This window comes from Ostrinia nubilalis, chromosome 20 (genome assembly GCF_963855985.1).
Source record: "Ostrinia nubilalis chromosome 20, ilOstNubi1.1, whole genome shotgun sequence".
Lineage (NCBI taxonomy): Eukaryota > Metazoa > Arthropoda > Insecta > Lepidoptera > Crambidae > Ostrinia > Ostrinia nubilalis.
In genome coordinates this window covers 12,463,443-12,486,609 of record NC_087107.1, presented here as the reverse complement: position 1 = coordinate 12,486,609, position 23,167 = coordinate 12,463,443, and the positions used below count along the sequence as shown (strand labels likewise).

Sequence of the window (23,167 nt, the reverse complement as noted above, 5' to 3'; positions counted from 1 at the left end):
TCATGTGTCAATTGTCATTATTGTCAGCGCATTGTTGCTGCTGGAGCCCACGTTGTTTTATTTATTTAATTATTGATTTGAGCTGTAATTTATTACATTTAATTGTAATACATTTTATCCTACACGATGGCCGTAAGTACTCAGACAAGTCTCTTGTCATAAAATTTCATAAATGACCTGAAAAACGCTCGACTGTATTCTAACCAAAAAATCGCATAAATTCCAGAAAAAAGGTAAAATGAAGATCAGCAAAGTGAAGAGGAACAATCATACGACGAACAAGATGAGGAAGCAAGGGACGCTGAGGCTCCAAAGGCACAGAGCGAAGGTTCAGAAGCAGAAGCAACCTCAGCAGAGTCAGGAGGTGGAGTACAGCAGTGAGAGTGATTCCGCGTCCGGTGAGGAGTGGGCTGACATGTTGGACGCTGACGAACAGCAGTACATCATGCAGCGGCTGGCCACGCAGCCGTCACTGCTGTCTAACGTGCCTGAGAAGGAGCAAGTGCAGAGGTAAACAAACAGAAATATTGTGGTATTTAAATTGTATTGAAACTTCAACTGTGGACCTTAGATGATGTCTCATTTAGTTAGAAGTTCTTGCTTTGAAAGGGGTCGGGTCATATGAGTTATTGTTGAGAATATAAGGATAATGATTTTGTGGCCTGTAGATTATAGAAATTATGAAAAGAAAAACATTGTTAAGTAGAAACTACTTGTTTTTATTTTTATGGCAAAATAAAGGATGAGGATGGTGATGGCAATAATATTCTGCTATCAGACTAAGCTTGTAAGTTCTGGAACAAAAAACATTGTATGATTTTTTATCTCTTATTCAGGTCCAAGAAACGCAAAAGAGAAGACAAGGGCAAGGTGCCCAAACGTCAGCAACAGAACAGCGACAGTGGGGCTGAGACTGACGATGACTCGGACAGTGAATTGGAAGACAAGTACGAAAAAGAGATGTCCGAGAACCCGGCCAAGAGAATGAGGCCGCTGCTGCCCATTAAGACTAAGCATGGGCTGTTGGAAAGGGCTGTAGAAGTTGAAGGTATGTTATTGGATGTTATATTTTATTAAAATTTTAAAATTTGGGTTTGATACTCTTTTGTAAACATTAAGAAACGTTTTTCTTTTGTAAAAAAAAAAGTATAAGTAAATAGCACAATTCTTTTTCCTGAATAGTTACACTTTCCATGATACAAACATAGTGTTCTTTTCAAAGAACACTTTTGAAATAAAGAAGTTAGGATTTTGAAAGAAATTAACTCATACAAATGCCTTATTTTATTACATTTTAATTTTCTTTAGTAAGAAAACATACAGCATAGTGTAATACAGATAAGCATAAAAAAATTGTTTTAATTCCTAAACTAAAAGCAAGTAGTTCAAAAAAGGCAGAGTTCAAAATGATCTGCTAAAATATGATAATAAATCAACCACTAACACTTTCACAGATACGGAATCAGAACAGGAGGAGTCCTATCAAGAAGAGGAACCTTCTAAAGAGGAAGAGCAACCTCAGGAGTCCGAGTCAGACTCGGGAATGGAGGGCACAGTAGAAGATAACGAAGCTGGTGACGGTGAGACGATCAGCGCGGTGCAGCTGCTAGCGGCAAGGAGAGACAAGCTGCAGCATGATAAACTGAGGATAGGAGCTTTGTGCTCATCTTTGTTGGAGAGCCCGGAGAAAAAAGTAAGGAAACATATTTTATTTATTCATGTTAGTAAATTAATCACTGTGGAAATAATATTATTCTGCTGATAAGGTGTTGCTGAAAAAATTTAAGAGATAAACAAAATGGTATCAAGCAAGATCATTGTGACTCACAAGGTGGTCACACTTTTTTTCCTACATCAACTAAGACATAATCATATTATGCTTTGTCTCTATTTTAATGTTCTTTAGAGAGAAGTCTATGTGTAAATTCTCATTTCTCTTCTACAGTCTTCACATAATACATATTCTAGCCTCCAAGCATCCAGCATCAACACAGTTGGACCAACCAACTGTAGTATTTGCCATAATAAATATGCATAGTAAATAGTAAATACATTTTTATTGCAGCTAAAGAACTTCTTCCCAATCCTGTACTTAATGGAAGAGCGACTAAAGGACAACACACTAAACTTGCATTCAGTCCGTAAACTGGCCACTCTCTCAGCTTATGAAGTGTTCAAGGACATCTTACCAGACTATATGATACGGCATCAAGATTACTCTAATATCAAATGTAAGTTTCAAAATCAAAATCAAAAATATTTATTCAGGTTAGACCACAAGTGGCACTTATGAAGTCAAAATATAGTAAATAATAAAAAAGAAAAGGTAGCCCTTATGGGGCACTTTACATGTCTCCTTATCTTTTGGACCCTACCAGCGCTTCGAGACAAAACTTGAATTTAAATAGGTATGCTGCTTTTTAAAAATTTGGTGGAACCTAGTGCCTACTTCTTTAACCCTTATTGTTCTTGTTTGCAGTGAAAAAGGACACATTGGCGTTATACAAATATGAAAAAGAGTTAGTAGAATTCTACAAAAGATATCTGCAAAGGCTAGAGAAGGCAGCCATGGTGCTACGGCGTAAGAAAGGAGACACAAAGTGAGTCTGATGCAAAAAACTTGATGATAAGAATGTATCTTTCTTGTGACTTTTATAAGACCTATAATTAAGGCAGCACTTAGATTAAAATAAATACGTTGTAAATATTGATTGTCTTCCAGTGTATGTCTTGTTGGTTATCCTATTAAATAAATAAATAAATAATAAGCTATCTGAATGCGATTCATCCTCGCCTATTCTATTGACTGTTTATCAATCTCAAAACAACTAAAAATCAATATTGCCAAATACATACGGCATACGATTACGAGTATGAGCCATAGAATCGTTCACATGTCATTAATATCGCAAAATAATGCTCAAAGCTAAATACCAGTAAATACACCAAACCCCGCGCGCCGTTTTCGGTGGCTTTCACGTGTCCTTGAATCATGGGAGATACCTTACTACTACCATAATGTCTATTTGTGTTTCTAAGTTAGAATTTTGAGTTTCTTCCCCCACTTATTCTGAACACCAGCTGTATGTTGGTTGTCCCGAAGTGGTGGTATGGCAAGCTATGTTTGGGACTCATACAGTGCCCTGAAAAGGTCTATTCCATTTTGATCATCTGGATTTGGTCAGTGGTCACCCAGGTGATCAAAGTCAACTCCAGGCGACACTTTGGTGTCCTTTGATCACCTAGTGATCAAGACTTGGAGTCCACCTTGGAATAGACCTCATCATCATCATCATCATTCCCTAATGCTTTCCACGTTGATCGATTGGTAGCAGCCTGGATCCAGCGCTTCCCTGCTACCTTTACGATACCAAGCGTACCGGAAAACGCAGCGTGGGACGTCCACCTACAAGGTGGACTGACGACATGGAATAGACCTACATTTTAATAATTTGAATTTGTTCCCAGAAAGCCAGACGAGCCCACAATAAGCTTAGCCCTAGTCTCGCTCCGCTGCATGTGCGGGATGCTAGAAGCCCGTCCACAGTTCAACTACGCAGCGAACATCGCGCAGAGCGTGGTGCCTTACCTGGACTGCAGGGAGGACCAGGCAAGGGAGATTGTGACGGAATGCTGTAGGACTGTGTTTGGGGAAGACCAGAAGGGAGAAATCACGTTGGCAGTGAGTATTAGTGGTATTAGCCAGGCAGGATATTCAGTCCTTGCTAAATAAGAGTTGCAGAGGAATTGAGAAGTAGAATTAGTCTTAATACTATACTCGGCGCAGACTCGTGGCAGAGTAATTGGTTACGCAGATGTACGCGTAGTTTATTTTTATTTTTAATTCCCAAATAGTTTTGTCTGCAGGTAGAAAACTGTTTGGTTTCCACATCTCTGTGGTCATTCTTGGCGTTTCTGAACGTCAAGCTTTGACACACTTCACCGTAAAAACTTTATCGCAACGCACATCTTCGCAGTCTCGCGAGTGAAAAAACCGCACTTTTCTCCCGCAAATCGCATCATAACGCACAACGCATTCGCATCAAACCACCTACGCAGTCAAAGCCCAAATTGCTCGTGACCTGAACCCCCTGCAGGGGAAGTGAAGCCGATCCATCTTCATCCCGGAGTGTCCCGGTGCCAGCAGTGGTCGAGCTGACGGAAGGGGACCCGAGATTGACTCAGAGGTTAGTGGGACCAACTATTTCTCCTCTGCAGGCAAAATCATTTGGGAAACGTGATTTGGACTTCCGATTAAGATCCCGCCTGGTGTGGCTATTTACACGCCACACCATAGTTTTGTGGTCCTTCAGCTTGGATATTGCATCAGCAATTTTCGCAGCATAATTTTCATGAAATTCACGTAATTTTGTGAACTTTTAGAAAATTCCAAATTTTGACATCTGTCTGACATCTTTGGAAAATTTTTCAAATTACGATTATAAAATTATATTTTATCGCAAATAATTTTCGGGATCATTGCATTATTGTTACGCATTATAATTTCAATAGGTACGGTTAAGGAACCTGAGGTTATTCTGGGTACAATTTTGGACCGAACGTTCGCAATTTCGCATATTCGCAATTTCGCATATTCGCAAATAATTTTAATATTTTTATTTTTTGTTACGCACTTTATAATTAATAAATACTCAGAATGGAGGATTTTCAACGTAAATTGAAGATTCTTCACGCAAAAAAAGACGCGATATTTCAGAAAGTGAACAGCATTTACGAGCTTTCTTTAAAAGTGACATCATTTGTGGATACTCGGTCAAACGAACACTTCATGATCGAGTCGGAATCTATTGACGCATTACATTCCAAATTTGAGGCTATTATGGACAGTATTAACGAATTTAGTTTGTTAGAAAACGCAGAGGCTGTGCCTGATTATAGCCCAATGATAGCTTTTGAGGATTTATACACTCGCATCAAAAGAATGAGGAACAAGATGAGTGCCTCTTCAGCCGCGCCATCGAGGCCGGTTGAAACGCATATGCATATCAAATTACCACCAATTGACATTCCATCCTTTGATGGTAGCATGGAAAAATGGCCGGTTTTCTATGAATCCTTCAAGGCTAATATACATAATAATCCCCAGCTGACCGACTCGCAGCGTGTGCAGTATCTAGTAGGGAAACTTACGCATAATGCCCTCAAAATTACTGCTGGCATAATTCCGACTGGTGATACCTATCGCGTGCTTTGGGACAGTCTGGAAAAGAAATATCAGGACAAGCGTCGATTAGGCATCCATTACTTAAGCAACATCTTAGATTCCAAAACTGGTACATCATCTGCGGGAAGTTTGGATAATTTCATACAACGATATGCCTCTTCGGTCGCAGCTCTAAAACAGTTAGGTATAGAGGATTTGACTGATTTTATATTGCTCCATTGTGCCCTACGCAAGGTTGATGGGCAAACAGCTCACGCCTTTGAATTTTCAGTAAGAGATAAGGAGTTGCCCACCTCAGATGATTTTATAAAATTTATGCAAGATCAAACTAAGATTATGACGCTTTCTAATAACTTCAATAGTTCGAATTCGCAGTCGAACGCACGCAGCTCGAACAAACCAGCTGAGACTTTATATAAATCTTTTATGTCAAAGTAAATAATAATAACAGCTCTTGTTTATATTGTAACGATGGCAACCATAAAATTTACAACTGCAACCAATTCAAAGGTTTAAGTTCTCCGCAAGCGAAGTTTAATTTTATTAAATCCAAAAATAGTTGTGTCAACTGTCTTAGCGCATTGCATACGTTAACTAATTGCAAATCCACGTCAGTTTGCAAGCAGTGCGGTAAGAAGCATAATACACTTTTGCATTTTGAGACGAGTAATGATGATATTCGCAAAAATACGCATACGCATGCTGTGCACATGAGCACGTCCGCACCGGTTCATTCCGCCGCAATGGACTCGAACCCGGAATTGCGGGCAGTGAGTCGCGAACCCGTGCAGCTTACCCATACTGCGGGGAGCGCAGCTTCGAATGAGAAGCCACCGCAAGGCGGTTCTTCGCTGTCTTTTAGCGCTAATTTAAAGCCTACCTCTACAATTTTACTTTCAACCGCGCAAGTGTATGCCATGCAGCCCAATGCTAACAATTATAAACGCATTATTCGATGTTTGATAGATAATGGCTCTCAGAACAATTTGATTACAGTCGAGTGTTGCAAATCTCTGAATTTAGTTGTTATTCCACTTACGAATTCATATGTAAAGGGTGTTGGTTTATCATCTAGGCCGATACGTGGATACGTAGACATGGAGATTCAGTCGCGCATTGATTTGAACAATAAATACCGAATACAGGCATTAGTGGTAGATTCTATAACTGATCAACTGCCTTCGCACTTTATTGAGAATTGTAACATGGAGTATTTGAATGATTTGCCGTTAGCGGATCTTACCTGGAATGTGCCTGGTAATATAGACCTAGTTCTAGGAGCGCAACTATTTCCGTATATTTATCTGGGAAATCGAGTAGATTCTGGCTCACAAGCTCCGCCAGCTTTATCTACTGCTTTTGGTTACGTGCTCATGGGAGGTACTCAAGGTGTTAATAATATGGCAACTTCATTCTCAGCATTGGCGCTAGATGAAATGGTACATAAGTTTTGGCAATTAGAGGAGTTACCGATCAAAGGTTATTTGAGCCAGGAAGACACGATCTGCGAGAATTTATTCGCATCGTCTGTCTCGCGAGATGACACCGGTAGATATTGCGTATCTTTACCTTTCTCCAAAGATCCTAGTAACTTAGGCAATTCTCGCACTCCCGCCCAGCGACGATTTATGGCCCTGGAAAGGAAGTTTATACAGGATCCTTCGTTGCAAGAGCAATATAATAAGGTCATTCAAGATTACATTGATAACGATTACCTGTCTGAGGTTACTTCCGATAACGCTGATGAGGGATATTATATTCCACACCACGCCGTCGTGCGACCTGACAAACCCATGCCGCGCATAGTATTAGATGCGAGCGCGAAGACGCACACTGGTGTGTCCTTGAATGACGTTCTTCACGTCGGTCCTAATTTACAGGCCGATCTGTTTCTTCTATTACTTGATTTTAGACTTTTCCCAATAGCCATTACGGCTGATATTAAACAAATGTATTTGCAGATTGGTGTTATTGATGACCATCGCAAATATTCAAAGATATTGTATCGCTTTCATGGCAATGAGCCTATCCGCACATTTCAATTCAACCGCGTCCCATTTGGACTTAAATCAAGTCCGTTCCTAGCTATGCGCACTGTGCGACAGCTAGCGTCTGACTTGAGCGCAGAATATCCTGTCGCAGCTAGTATTGCTGAGACTAAGTTTTATATGGACGATCTCGTTCATTCTGTTCCTGATGAGAAGACTGCCGCTTGTTTGGCGCAAGAATTGATCTCGCTATTCAAGTCCGGTGCATTTGACTTGGTCAAATGGTGTAGTAACTATCGTACTTTATTGGAGAATCTCCCTGAGTCACACCGGAGTCCTATAAACTTTTCAGAAGGAAACAATGTCTCCTCTAAGATCCTTGGTCTTTCATGGGACCCTGTAAATGATTCCTTCCATTTCAAAGCATCTCAGATGATTGAGAAATGCACAAAACGGAATATTCTTTCGGTTGTGGCCCGCCTGTTCGATGTGCTCGGTTTGATAGCTCCGGTTATATTATACGCCAAGTTACTTATTAAAGAGCTTTGGCTTAGTAACGCAGGCTGGGACGATACACCTTCCGAAACAATAGTACAACGTTTTTCTGCATTAATCCAAGAGCTACCCTTGGTTTCCACTGTGAAAATTCCACGTCATATTGGGGTTTCTGATAGTTCTGTTGTGAATATCGTTGCTTTCTGCGACGCAAGTATGAACGGTTACGGTTGTGTTGTTTACTTGCAGACGATAGATCAGGAAAATATAACGGTCAGATTATTATGTGCCAAATCAAAGGTCTCGCCTACAAAAATTCAAACGCTCGCGCGTCTCGAGTTGTGCGCAGCGCTTTTAATGTCCAAGTTAGTAAAACTTGTGGCTGATACTTACCGCAAACGCATTCCTATCGCAAATATATACGCATTTTCTGATTCTACGATCGCATTGTCGTGGATACGCTCGTCACCGCATCGATGGTCGGTGTTCGTGAGCAATAGAGTTGCGCAAATACAGGAGAATATATCTCCAGATAATTTTCATCATGTCAGAGGAGACGAGAATCCGAGTGACTGTCTCTCTAGAGGCTTATTGCCTTCTCACCTCGTTAATAACGATTTATGGTGGAAAGGACCCACAGGGATGCAATCACTACCATCGGAGTGGCCTCTCGCATCTTTTTCTCCTACTGAATCTACGGATTTACCTGAACATAAGGCTAGCGCATTTAATTAGCATTTAACATTTCTGAGGTGTACCCAGGTACAGATGGTGTCACTCGCGTAGCGATGGTTAGGACCAAATATGGTAACTTTAAACGTCCTGTCGTGAAGTTGTACCCAGTACCTACGCAATAATATGTTTATTTTAACGCGTTTAATTCTTTATTGTTAAGTTATTAGACTCGAGGTCTGAGTTTTTTGATTTATTTTTTATTTTCTTTTAATTTGCACCGTTGCATTGCAAGGATGGCAACGTAATACGTTCACATTTATTAAGTTTTTTGAAAGTTCTGCGAACTTCCAAGGCGGGGAGTATGGTTACGCAGATGTACGCGTAGTTTATTTTTATTTTTAATTCCCAAATAGTTTTGTCTGCAGGTAGAAAACTGTTTGGTTTCCACATCTCTGTGGTCATTCTTGGCGTTTCTGAACGTCAAGCTTTGACACACTTCACCGTAAAAACTTTATCGCAACGCACATCTTCGCAGTCTCGCGAGTGAAAAAACCGCACTTTTCTCCCGCAAATCGCATCATAACGCACAACGCATTCGCATCAAACCACCTACGCAGTCAAAGCCCAAATTGCTCGTGACCTGAACCCCCTGCAGGGGAAGTGAAGCCGATCCATCTTCATCCCGGAGTGTCCCGGTGCCAGCAGTGGTCGAGCTGACGGAAGGGGACCCGAGATTGGCTCAGAGGTTAGTGGGACCAACTATTTCTCCTCTGCAGGCAAAATCATTTGGGAAACGTGATTTGGACTTCCGATTAAGATCCCGCCTGGTGTGGCTATTTACACGCCACACCAGTAATAATAAAACAGTGCATAATTATCACGTTTTCTTTTGCACTCACACTGGTTATGGGTGACGTCACACACAAATATTGGTGACGTCACACACAAATATTGGTGACGGTGCACCTTTGTTTCAAAAATTACTTATGGTCTCGCTTGCCACGAGTCTTTGGGCCGAGTATAGACATAAGCCTCTGATTGTGATCTTCAGTTACACTGCCATCCGCTACTGGGTTCCTTGACAACGGCGCTGATGAATGGTAACTGATGTCCTCCCCAGACTTCTTAAGACCTACACTTATGTTTGCTAAAGCCTGGTCCGTGAGCACGTAGAATTTTGTCCAATGACCCCAAGCTACTTACTGTCGCGCTCGCACACTCACTGCGGGCGCGCGTCGCACAGTCGCGACAGCAATATAATTACGCGCGAGCGATAAGGATGGGTAGCTTGGGGTCATTGGACAAAATTCTACGTGCTTACGGACCAGACTTTAGCATAATCGATCATTATTTTACATGAGTATTCGACTAAACACAAAATTGTCACATTCCCGCCAAAACCTTTGAAAACTGACATTTTTTCCACAGATCGTCCGCCTCATCAACCAGCTAGTGAAGCGCCGCGGCGAGCGCTTACACCCGGCCGCTTTAGACTGCCTCCTAAGTCTGCGCATACGAGACGTGGACATGGACGCGGCCGCCGACCTTCAACACAAGAAGAAACAGGACAGCAAGCATAAGAAGAGGATCGTTAACTTGTCCAAGAAGGAGAAAAAGGTATGTAATTGAGGATGGATCATAGCTCCTGCTTCCAGCCGACTGTCTAAGGCTATTTCACCGTCTTACTTTAACGCTGACAAACATCAAAAATCTGTCAAACTCCATACAAAAAGCACTGGTTATTGTCAAAGTAAGTTGGTACAACTCAGCCTAAGGAGACTCTCCTAAGCGCCTGCACCCGGCCCCTTTTAAACTGCCTCATAAAAGCCTTAGCACATTTTATCAACTCGAGGCGGTCAGTATTCTTTGTATGAAACTCCATACTGCAACGCACTTATCCGCACCGTAACGTAAACGCCTCACCTCGCGGTTGACAGCTCGCGAAAGGCGATACCTCGCGGTTGACAACGCGCGATAGGTGATGACAGCTCGCGAAATGCGATACACCTCGCGGTTGACAGTGCGCAGAAGGCAACATGGTGTTGATCCCTTTCCGAGTTGATAAGTCTGCGCATACGAGAGTCTCGTATGCGCAGACTTATCAACTTACGACTTATCTCGTAACGAGACGTAGACATGGACGCATGCAATTAGTCTTATAAGCGCTTTGGAATATATTCTGTTAACTTGTAAGATGATTGAATAATAAATAAATAAATAAATAAATGCACGATCTGCAGCACAAGAAGAAGCAGGACAGCAAGCATAAGAAAAGGATCATTAACCTGTCTAAGAAGGAGATGAAATAGCCACTTTCGATAGCCAAGATCCTCCGATTAAACCCGACCAGTGATGTTGAATAGTCTGAAAGGAGAAAAAAATAGGGGATTGGAGATGAAACCATCATCATAATATAAGTACATTATGTAACTTATATAAAAAAAGTCCGTCCGGCGCGGCGGCATTGAGACCCGTGTTTCTCTATTTTACAGATCATCAAGTTATTTAATCTCCACTGTGCGAGGAAGGTCACTCTAATTTATCAGAGGCAAGTCTCCACTACAGAAGGACAGCCCTCTCTAATTTACCAGAGGCTAATGGAGGATTTGGCCTACACTCCCCATGCTGGCCAGATGGTATAAGATTGGGTAGTCCTATTTTTACTCTGCATAATGTTTCAGAGACTGGTGCAGTGTAAAATGTCCAATTTTACACTACGCCATCTAGTCCCAAAATTAGCAAAGCTTGTGCCTTGTAGTACCAAACAATGGATATAAACATACTTAAATACTTACCAATCACATGTTTTCTTCCTTCCAGCGAGCAAAGAAGCTCAAGGAGGTGGAGCGCGAGCTACTGGAGACGGAAGCTCAGGAGAGTGAGCTAGCTCGGCGCAAGCAGCTCACCGAGGTCACCAAGACAGTGTTCCACGTCTACTTCCGCCTGCTCAAGACGGCGCCGCGCTCGAGACTGTTGGCCGCCGCGCTCAGTGGACTCACCAAGTATGTTAAATATTATTTTTATTTATTTAGGTACAGCAACAGAATACAAATTAGTTTTTACAAATAATTTAGATAACAAAAAGGCACATCAAATAAAGGACGACCTCATAAAGGTAACGGGAATACGCTGGATGCAGGCTGCAACCAACCGGCCATTGTGGAAATCATTGGGGGAGGCCTATGTTCAACTGGATGTGCTATGGCTAAAATGATCATGATGATGATGATGAAAGAGAATCAAGGGCTAATAGCTTGGGTAGTTCGTCGTAGGTATAATCCTTTCCTTTTTAATACTTCTTTTAGTTATATTAATAGATTGTAGTCATATTACATACTCGTATACATGGACGATTGTGTTATACTTTCTTATAATACTTAGTGGAATTACTGCTTTCAAAACGTGAATTAGAACTGGCCCCATAGCAGATATTTTCCTACATCTAAAGGCCTTTTGAAATATATATTGGTTATGGCTATTGGAGCGGGTACCACTTTCCATACATTTGTGCCCATCATCCTTTGCACTCCAGTTATAGCTATACACGACATTTGCTTAGTACATGATACGACTGTTTAGTTTTCTCATACAAAAAATAGTTCCAAAACAAAAACTTCACAGATAAATGGCTATATTTTATAACTTACAATTGCATATCTTTAAGTGAGATGAATAATGCCCGTTTTCACCATCAACCCATAATTCTTAAAGTGACCCCTATGAAAACAAAATAATGCATGTTATATGTTACCATAGGGGTCACTTAAAAATTAGAGATTGATGGTGAAAACGGGCATAAGACTGCGAAAATAGGTCCACTTCCTTACTCACGTTTTCTACTGTCATCTCTTGTCAAAGTGGTCAGTGTTGTCAATCATTTGACTACTACCACAGAATAATAATAGGTACTCTACTACAGGGAAAAGACAATAATGGTAATGGCGAGCAACTTGCGCCCACAATAAACACAATAAAACTTATGACGACCAAGTTAAATACTTTTCATGGAACCCTAAGCGGCCGCGGTAATAATTGATTTTCATTGTGTCTCGATTCGCTGGTACTTGAAGGTTCTAATTTATTATGCTTACAACACATAATCACAAGTCTACAATGATTTTGTTATCTTTCATCATCATCATTTCAGCCACAGGTCGTCCACTTATCCGCTACTACTACTAGGCCTATCCCCCAATGATTCCCAGTGTGCCTACCATGAGTTTACGTTAGGTGAGCTCGCTAGCGAATACGTCAAAAAATTCTATGAAGATTTTATTTCTTGAAAGTAGCCGCTAGGGGCGCTGCACAATATGTCATACATTTAAATGTCATTTTTTTACGCAGTCGCTAGCGAGCACACCTAACGTAAACTCATGGTAGGCACACAGACTGACCAGTTATTGCGATTGTTATCTTTGTACCTAGATACCTACCTAATTAATTATTTATTTTATTTTTATCGAATCAATATCTTGATCTTTTGAAAATTGGGGTCAATAAAAACTGGTTTACTTTCATTCACTTGACCTAATCGTTAATTTCGGCAGTGTACCTAACGTTTCCGTGGTGTAGCGGTTATCACATCTGCCTAACACGCAGAAGGCCCCCGGTTCGATCCCGGGCGGAAACATAGTTTTTGTATTTTCTTTTTCAATAAATTTTTAAATTATTTTATTTAATTAAAAAAAAAAGAAAATTTTTTATTTGATATTTTTGGAAATCCCAGAATTTTCATGACATTTTATTTTTTAACTATTAAACGTCTATGAAAGCTTCCGAATAAATCACTGCTTATTAAATTCACAAAAAATAGTCGAAATAACTTAAAAAAAGAAAATCTTGCTAGAATTAATGTATGAATATTTATAATATTCTTTTTTTTATATTTAATAATTAGTCACTCTGATTTTATGCGTTTTCCTCAAAAAACTGAACAATTTTTATTTGTGGCCCTTCAGTTTATAAACAGCGATATTTTAAGCGATAACAGTTTATAAAACAAACATTATTCACTTCAAGGTTCACCCACGTAATCAACATGGAGTACTACTCAGACCTGGTCGCCATATTGTCCCGGCTGGTGGAAGACGAGCTCATCGGTCCCCGCGAGCGTCTGCTATGCGTGCGCACAGTACTTGGAGTATTAGCTGGGGCAGGAGACGCGTTAACAGTGGACCCGGCCAAGTTCCACAAGCATCTGTATGCTAGCGCTATTGGGGTGCATGCGGGTAAGTGTCGAATAGTTTTACAAGTACTATCAGAATCTCTTATCAATAAAACTTACTAAGCTGGCGCAGTAACCCAAAGTGAGTCTTGGCATTTTACAATAAGAGAGGACAAGCGCCTTTTTTAGCAGCAGAATTCTTATTCTAATGTGTTTATATTACATTTATTTACAAACTATTTATTAATCCGAGTCATGGAAATGCATACGAGAAAAATCTAGAGCGAGAGAAGAAACAAAAGAGAAACGGTATTATTGGTCGTCGAGAAAAGAATGAAGTTTTCTTGGTGGCCAGTTTAAGGCTGCGTTTTCACCAAAGAGGTGCGAGGATGCTTAGCGAGGGATGTGTTTGTAAGGCACTAATAGAATCGCTTCATTTACCGAGGCGAGGCAGCTGCGTCCCTCAGTTTGGACTATAAAAACTGCAAGACAACGCTTGGGAACTGTGTTTACACATTATAACAAAAACAAGTCCTCTAGTAAAAAGTAAAGTCGCTTTATAGCAATAAGACCGGCTAAATTGTGCAGTCTCTTTTCTGTATTTCTTTCTATTTTTTGTTTTATGTGGTGTATAATAAAGTGTGTTATATCTACATTAGGTGCCCCTATACTGGATCCTGATAACTGAGAAAGCTTTTGTGGTGCAGAGTGTGGCATCACACGTCAGCGAGACTTCAGATGTGCCTTAGAAATTTATTTATTTATTTATTTGGGTAAAAAAACAGTATTGAAGTACAGTAGCAAATAAATAGTGATAATATACCAATATTATCTAAATTCAACACCAGCATCATTTACCACAGTTTAGATAAAACAGTTAATTAAATTTGTGTTGAGAGTGGTCGTAGTAGACACTTATTACGTGTGCGTTATGCTTATTAAATGTGTATTTTGTTGTCCCACAGGAGCCTCCCAATCCGACGCGCGGATAGTGCTAGAAGCGGTGTGGCAGATATGCTCGCGCGCGCGCCGCGTGTCGCCCGCGGTATTACAAGCATTCGCCAAGCGCCTGACCACGCTCGCGGCTCAGACCCAGCACCACGCAGCTTTGGCGGCGCTGGCGTTGCTGCAGCAGTTGGCACAGGTTGGCTGCTATTTTCTTAGTCATCTATCCAGCGTGCAGGCGATCTAAAGCAGATATGCTAAAACTATATTGGCCCATTTAGTGTCGGCGCAAATGGGACACCGACCACAGCCACCGGTGGCTGTCGCGCGTTACCATCAAATTTCTAACCCCCTTACTAATAAAACTTACACGCTCGTTGAACAGTGTTTTAAAGTGACGTTTAGTATGGAAATGTCATTTTAAAACAGTGTTCAACAACTGTGTAACTTTTTATTAGTAAGGGGGTACCTAAATGTCTAGAAGCCGCCACATTTTATAACCCACTCGTTGCTAAATATTCGGAATAGGTATTTGGATTAGGTATTTTATAACCCAAATATTAATCCAACCCATCTCTAGCGCGTAGTGGCGAGTCGCGGACACTACTGTAGCGAGTGGCCGCCACCGGATACACGTGTGCGGCGCGTCTATACAAAATATATTAAAGTGTGTTAAGTCGCCGTCGCTGGCCACCGGTGGCTGTGGTCGGTGGCCCATTTGCGCCGAGCCTTAGGAACTTAGGACGTGGGAGACGGGTTTAGCGCACGTAGCGAGTGTCCGCCGTGTTACAAGCTTTCGCCAAGCGGCTGACCACGCTCGCGGCTCAGACCCAGCACCACGCAGCTTTGGCGGCGCTGGCGTTGCTGCAGCAGTTGGCTCAGGTGGGCTGATTTTTTTCATCCATTCACTGCTAGCCTAGCTATTTTTTCAGTCATCTATCCAGCATGCAGGCGTAGCGATCTAAAGCAGGTATGCTAAAACTCTGCGGCAGACAATGTTGACCCGAATCGTATCAGAAATGAGGAGATCCGCAGGAGAACCAAAGTAACCGACATAGCTTGCAGAATTGCTAAAATCAAGTGGCAGTGGGCGGGGCATATAGCTCGTAGAGATGGCCGTTGGGGCAGGAAAGTTCTCGAGTGGCGACCACGGGCTGGAAGACGTAGCGTGGGCAGGCCTCCCACTAGGTGGACCGCCGATCTGGTAAAGGTCGCGAGAAGAGCCTGGATGCGGGCAGCACAGGACCGTTCATTGTGGAAAACCTTGGGGGAGGCCTTTGTCTAGCAGTAAACGTCATTTGGCTGAAACAAACGAACGAATGTTGACCCACTTAGGATTTCATAGTCGCACGTAGCGAGTGTCCGCCGTGTTACAAGCATTCGCCAAGCGCCTGACCACCCTCGCGGCTCAGACCCAGCACCACGCAGCTTTGGCGGCGCTGGCGTTGCTGCAGCAGTTGGCACAGGTTGGCTGCTATTTTCTTAGTCATCTATCCAGCGTGCAGGCGATCTAAAGCAGATATGCTAAAACTATATTGGCCCATTTAGTGTCGGCGCAAATGGGACACCGACCACAGCCACCGGTGGCTGTCGCGCGTTACCATCAAATTTCTAACCCCCTTACTAATAAAACTTACACGCTCGTTGAACAGTGTTTTAAAGTGACGTTTAGTATGGAAATGTCATTTTAAAACAGTGTTCAACAACTGTGTAACTTTTTATTAGTAAGGGGGTAAGTGTCTAGAAGCCGCCACATTTTATAACCCACTCGTTGCTATATTTTCGGAATTGGTATTTGGATTAGGTATTTTAAAATATTTGGATTAGGTAAATCAGTACCTAATCCACCTAACCCAAATATTAATCCAACCCATCTCTAGCGCGTAGTGGCGAGTCGCGGACACTACTGTAGCGAGTGGCCGCCACCGGATACACGTGTGCGGCGCGTCTATACAAAATATATTAAAGTGTGTTAAGTCGCCGTCGCTGGCCACCGGTTGGCTGTGGTCGGTGGCCCATTTGCGCCGAGCCTTAGGAACTTAGGACGTGGGAGACGGGTTTAGCGCACGTAGCGAGTGTCCGCCGTGTTACAAGCCTTCGCCAAGCCACGCTCGCGGCTCAGACCCAGCACCACGCGGCTTTGGCGGCGCTGGCGTTGCTGCAGCAGTTGGCTCAGGTCTGGAAAGCAATAAATCTAATATCATTCATTATACTAATGAAATCTCTCTAGTCGCTGATTGTTAGTGATTTTTTAATTTCTTCAATAATATTTCCAAGCTATTTTCTTAGTCATCTATCCAGCGTGCAGGCGATCTAAAGCAGATATGCTAAAACTATATTGGCCCATTTAGTGTCGGCGCAAATGGGACACCGACCACAGCCACCGGTGGCTGTCGCGCGTTACCATCAAATTTCTAACCCCCTTACTAATAAAACTTACACGCTCGTTGAACAGTGTTCTAAAGTGACGTTTAGTATGGAAATGTCATTTTAAAACAGTGTTCAACAACTGTGTAACTTTTTATTAGTAAGGGGGTAAGTGGCTAGAAGCCGCCACATTTTATAACCCACTCGTTGCTATATTTTCGGAATTGGTATTTGGATTAGGTAAATCAGTACCTAATCCACCTAACCCAAATATTTTAATCCAACCCATCTCTAGCGCGTAGTGGCGAGTCGCGGACACTGCTGTAGCGAGTGGCCGCCACCGGATACACGTGTGCGGCGCGTCTATACTAAATATATTAAAGTGTGTTAAATCGCCGTCGCTGGCCACCGGTGGCTGTGGTCGGTGGCCCATTTGCGCCGAGCCTTAGGAACTTAGGACGTGGGAGACGGGTTTAGCGCACGTAGCGAGTGTCCGCCGTGTTACAAGCATTCGCCAAGCGCCTGGTCACGCTCGCGGCTCAGACCCAGCACCACGCGGCTTTGGCGGCGCTGGCGTTGCTGCAGCAGTTGGCACAGGTTGGCTGCTATTTTCTTAGTCATCTATCCAGCGTGCAGGCGATCTACAGCAGATATGCTAAAATTCGGCAGACAATGTTGACCCGAATCGAATCAGAAATGAGATCCGCAGGAGAACCAAAGTAACCGACATAGCTCGCAGATTGCTAAAATCAAGTGGCAGTGGGCGGGGCATATAGCTCGTAGAGATGGCCGTTGGGGCAGGAAAGTTCTTGAGTGGCGACCACGGGCTGGAAGACGTAGCGTGGGCAGGCCTCCCACTAGGTGGACCGCCGATCTGGTAAAGGTCGCGAGAAGAGCCTGGATGCGGGCAGCGCAGGACCGTTCATTGTGGAAAGCCTTGGGGGAGGCCTTTGTCCAGCAGCAGTCATTTGGCTGAAATGAACGAATCAATGTTGACCCACTTAGGAACTTAGGACGTGGGAGACGGGTTTAGCGCACGTAGCGAGTGTCCGCCGTGTTACAAGCATTCGCCAAGCGCCTGACCACGCTCGCGGCTCAGACCCAGCACCACGCGGCTTTGGCGGCGCTGGCGTTGCTGCAGCAGTTGGCACAGGTTGGCTGCTATTTTCTTAGTCATCTATCCAGCGTGCAGGCGATCTAAAGCAGATATGCTAAAACTATATTGGCCCATTTAGTGTCGGCGCAAATGGGACACCGACCACAGCCACCGGTGGCTGTCGCGCGTTACCATCAAATTTCTAACCCCCTTACTAATAAAACTTACACGCTCGTTGAACAGTGTTTTAAAGTGACGTTTAGTATGGAAATGTCATTTTAAAACAGTGTTCAACAACTGTGTAACTTTTTATTAGTAAGGGGGTAAGTGTCTAGAAGCCGCCACATTTTATAACCCGCTCGTTGCTATATTTTCGGAATTGGTATTTGGATTAGGTATTTTAAAATATTTGGATTAGGTAAATCAGTACCTAATCCACCTAACCCAAATATTAATCCAACCCATCTCTAGCGCGTAGTGGCGAGTCGCGGACACTACTGTAGCGAGTGGCCGCCACCGGATACACGTTTGCGGCGCGTCTATACAAAATATATTAAAGTGTGTTAAGTCGCCGTCGCTGGCCACCGGTGGCTGTGGTCGGTGGCCCATTTGCGCCGAGCCTTAGGAACTTAGGACGTGGGAGACGGGTTTAGCGCACGTAGCGAGTGTCCGCGGTGTTACAAGCATTCGCCAAGCGCCTGGCCACGCTCGCGGCTCAGACCCAGCACCACGCGGCTTTGGCGGCGCTGGCGCTGCTGCAGCAGTTGGCACAGGTTGGCTCCTTTTTTCATCCATTCACCTAGCTATTTTCTTAGTCATCTATCCAGCGTGCAGGCGATCTACAGCAGATATGCTAAAATTCTGCGGCAGACAATGTTGACCCGAATCGTATCAGAAATGAGGAGATGCGCAGGAGAACCAAAGTAACCGACATAGCTCGCAGATTGTTAAAATCAAGTGGCAGTGGGCGGGGCACATAGCTCGTAGAGATAGCCGTTGGGGCAGGAAAGTGCTAGAGTGGCGACCACGGGCTGGAAGACGTAGCGTGGGCAGGCCTCCCACTAGGTGGACCGACGATCTGGCAAAGGTTGCGGGAAGAGCCTGGATGCGGGCAGCGCAGGACCGTTCATTGTGGAAAACCTTGGGGGAGGCCTTTGTCCAGCAGCAGTCATTTGGCTGAAATGAACGAATCAATGTTGACCCACTTAGGAACTTAGGACGTGGGAGACGGGTTTAGCGCACGTAGCGAGTGTCCGCCGTGTTACAAGCTTTCGCCAAGCGGCTGACCACGCTCGCGGCTCAGACCCAGCACCACGCAGCTTTGGCGGCGCTGGCGTTGCTGCAGCAGTTGGCTCAGGTGAGTTCGTTTCAGCGAAATCACGCCCACTGCTGGATATAGCTTGGCTTCCCCCAAAGATTTTCATAACGACCGGTCCTTCACTACCAGCTATTTTCACATGCACGATTTCCGGTTTTTTTTCGTCCATTCACTGTCAGTTATTTTCTTATTTATTGGTCCATCAAGCAGGCGATTTATAGAAGATGCAGAGTACGTGGTCTTCATTCGAGGATCGGAAAGATTCTGCGGTAGGCAAGATTGGCCCACTTACACCGCATTTAGAGCAAGACAAGAGCTACTGCCGACAAACTGTCGCAAAGTTTGGCAGATCTGATTTAAGTTACTTGTAAAGAATAAAAAAAAAACCCGACGGGATCGAAAACTTTGCCGAACAACTTTAGAAAATGTGAACGTCAATTTTCTCCCTTCAAAAACTAATCAACAAATCCACTTCCAGCAAAGCAAAGCAGTATCGAATCTCCTGGAACCGGATTCAGAAGCAGGGTCCGGCCGCTTCGAGCCGCTGCTGCCATCGCCGGAGCATTGCAACGCGCACGCGGCCGCGCTTCATGAACTCTGTGCTATGCGGACGCACTACCATCCAGTGGTTAGGCAGCAAGCCGCGGCCTTGATGCAAGCTGGATCAGTGGCTGAATTGAACAAATTGTGAGTACAACCAACCAGGATATACAGAGTACTATAGAAGAAACCCGTCCCCGCTACTTTTTTCCTAGATGTCCGACAGTCGTGTCCCCTACGGGAATAGACGTGCAGTATGCAACCAGGTCCAGCTGGAACCTTTGCTGAGCTGAACAAACTGAGTACACTTCACTGCTAAGACACATGGGAAGTGTATGATGCTGAGTTGATCATCATACACTCAGAATTGATGCAGAGTGTATGATGATGTCGCACGCGGCCGCGCTGCACGAACTCTGTGCTATGCGGACGCACTACCATCCGGTGGTCAGGCAGCAAGCAGCGGCCTTGATGCAGGCTGGGAATGTTGCTGAGTTGAATAAACTGTGAGTACCGCGGCGATGTAAGAGCATTAGTCTTATCCCCTCTACTTTATATTAAAATGCGCCAGCCTCGGGGATCTCGGATCCCCTCGATCGGGCGCACTAGTGAGCCCACCGTAGACTGGACTTTGGTCCAACACCGCGGTGGGCAACCCTCTAGTTGAGTTCGCCACTGATCGGGCGCCTTATGCGCTCGATACGGCCCAATCGCGAACGTCGGTCCGCCAAACGGCTAGAGTACCTTCTATACTCGCCACTCTGCCCGGTGAAGCTGGAAAAGCTCAAGCTACCAGCGCGCGTTCCTTCAAAAAAAAGGGGGATCTCGGAAATTGACATACTGGACGGATTACGGTCTAGTCTGGCTGGAAACGTGACTGAGCTGAACAAACTGAGTATGGCCAGGATACTTTACTTCACTGCTAAGTCATCCTCGGGAAGTGTGACGTTAGCGTCGCTCGAGCATTGCAACGCGCACGCGGCCGCGCTTCACGAACTCTGTGCTATGCGGACGCACTACCATCCAGTCGTCAGGCAGCAAGCTGCGGCCTTGATGCAAGCTGGGAATGTTGCTGAATTGAATAAACTGTGAGTACGGCCAGGATAAACAGAGTACTATAGAAGAAACCCGTCCCACTTTATCCCAATGTTCGCCAGTAGGAAACTAGGGAATAGACGAGCAGGTCAGGCAGCAAGCTGGATCTGCAGCTGAGCTGAACAAACTGAGTAAAGGCACCTTCAAATCAGAGGCACCAGGAAGCGCTGCGTGGCGCTACTATGGCACGCTTGACGCGTCAATACTAGTTTTTATAGAATTTCTAGAAGTGAGCTGAGCTAAATAAACTGTGAGTATAGAAGAATCCTGTCCCACTTTATCCCAATGTTCGCCAGTATTAAACTAGGGAATAGATGAGCAGGTCAGGCAGCAAGGCCTTGATGCAAGCTGGATCTGTAGCTGAGCTGAACAAATTGAGAGTACGACAGATATAGAGTAAGGGCGCCTTCAAATTAGAGGCACCAGGATGCGCTGCATGGCGCTACTATGGCACGCTTGACGCGTCAATACTAGTTTTCATAGAATTTCTAGAAGTGGAGTCGCAGCGCCAAATGCTAATTCTCATTTAAAGGCGCTCTACTAGTCTCGTCGCCGCTTCTTTTTTCCGATATGCACCAACGGAGGACTCTGGCATAGGCATGCTGGATGCACTACCATCCGGTCGTAAGTGCGTTGATACAAGCTGGGACGGTTGCTGAGCTGAATAAACTGTGAGTACAACCAACCAGGATATACAGAGTACTATAGAAGAAACCCGTCCCCGCTACTTTTTTCCTAGATGTCCGCCAGTCCTGTGTCCCCTACGGGAATAGACGTGCAGGATGCAACCAGGTCCAGCTGGAACCATTGCCGAGCTGAACAAATCGAGTACACTTCACTGCTAAGACACACTCTCCCGAGCACTGCAACGCGCACGCGACTCAGGCAGCAGGCCACGGCTTTGATGCAGGCTGAGACAGTGGCCGAGTTGAACAAACTGTGAGTACTGTGTACAATATTCTGTGGTACGGCGAAGATTTATGTAGTCCCGTCCCCGCTACATTTTTCCCGATGTGCGCAAATGTGACATGAAACTCGTTAAAATAAAAAAACCTTAATTAAATAAAAAAGTTTCATGACACCTCTGGAGTGCCAAGGAAAATTGATGACACCTCTAAGGTGCCATCCGCCATGAATAGCTTTTTCTTCTGACTCCCACTTGTTACAAGTTTATAAAATAAAAAATAAAATAAGTTTAGTCGCCATTCAATATCTAAGTCATGTAAATAGGTTGTAATAAATAAGGCATTACATCATTGCAACTCATACAACTTGTATCTTTTTAGATCTCCGTTGCAAATATTCGACGCGTACAACGGCTCGCAGATGGCGTTCAAACCCGCGATTCCTCCCCCGAAGAAGAGCGACAAACCGAAAAGCAAATCCGTTAACCATGGACACACGTGGGTGCAGAACGACTTCAAAACTTTGTGCGAAAACGTCGAAAACAGCGTCGATTTGGTCATCAAGAACAGTAATAGGTGATCGAGGTGAATAAATAGGCTGTGTAAATATTTTTTGTTTTATTTGTAAACTTATAAAATATTTAAAATTATTGTCTATTTGGTATTATTTACATGCAGTACATAATTATAAAGCTGTAATGAACGACTGTAATCCAGCAGTCGGCAATGCTTGTTGTATAAAAGTTTTTGAGAAGTACATTACAAAAGGCTTTTCGTACCTAATTAAAACAGTACATAACTCTGTAAAATTGTTTAAAAAAAGGGTGATAATTTTTTTTTTTCTGTAGTGTCAGCACTGGCTCGTCCCCAAACTGTAGTAGGGTATTAATGTCAAAATCGTTATGTTGGGTGGGACGCGTAAAAGTTATCGTAACTCTAATTCACTAAGAATAATTTTCATTCACTTTTCACTGCGCGAGCCTTTCGTCCCATGCGCGTACGGTTTCCACAAACAAGCGCAGGCGCTTAGCTCGCGCTGATTCTAGCTCGCGAGCGATCTCAGCGCGCTGCGACTCGATGTATTCTTCTAGCGCTTTGAGCTTGGCGCGCCATCTGGGAACAGAAGAAAAATCGATTTTAAAAAATAGTTTATATTAATCGGACTATTAACTCCCCATGACAAGTTAAATTCTAGGTGTTACGTGCGGGTTCACAACAATGGTCTATAGTCTGATTTCTGAGCACGTAGAATTTTGTCCAATGACCCCAAGCTACCCATCCTTATCGCTCGCGCGTAATTATATTGCTGTCGCGACTGTGCGACGCGCGCCCGCAGTGAGTGTGCGAGCGCGACAGCAGCGACAGCGGTGTCAATGTTCGAAACAGCATTCCTA

At 43.9% G+C, this 23,167-nt stretch overlaps 1 protein-coding gene and 1 non-coding gene across 2 annotated transcripts; both read left to right on the top strand.

Moving 5' to 3' along the window:
- Positions 1-18: 18 nt before the first annotated feature.
- On the top strand, positions 19-22,382 carry LOC135081909 (nucleolar complex protein 3 homolog). The gene is made up of 18 exons (XM_063976691.1): positions 19-132; positions 227-510; positions 837-1,048; positions 1,455-1,693; positions 2,066-2,231; positions 2,480-2,600; positions 3,469-3,682; positions 9,772-9,960; positions 11,164-11,345; positions 13,363-13,571; positions 14,473-14,651; positions 15,224-15,334; positions 15,808-15,918; positions 17,306-17,416; positions 17,862-17,972; positions 19,712-19,920; positions 20,139-20,279; positions 22,155-22,382. The coding sequence occupies exons 1-18, from the start codon at positions 127-129 to the stop codon at positions 22,351-22,353; spliced, it is 2,994 nt and encodes a 997-aa protein (XP_063832761.1). The 5' UTR covers positions 19-126; the 3' UTR covers positions 22,354-22,382.
- Trnav-aac (transfer RNA valine (anticodon AAC)) lies at positions 12,901-12,973 on the top strand. Its single transcript has one exon. It is a non-coding gene; the product is annotated as a tRNA-Val (tRNA).
- Positions 22,383-23,167: the final 785 nt, after the last annotated feature.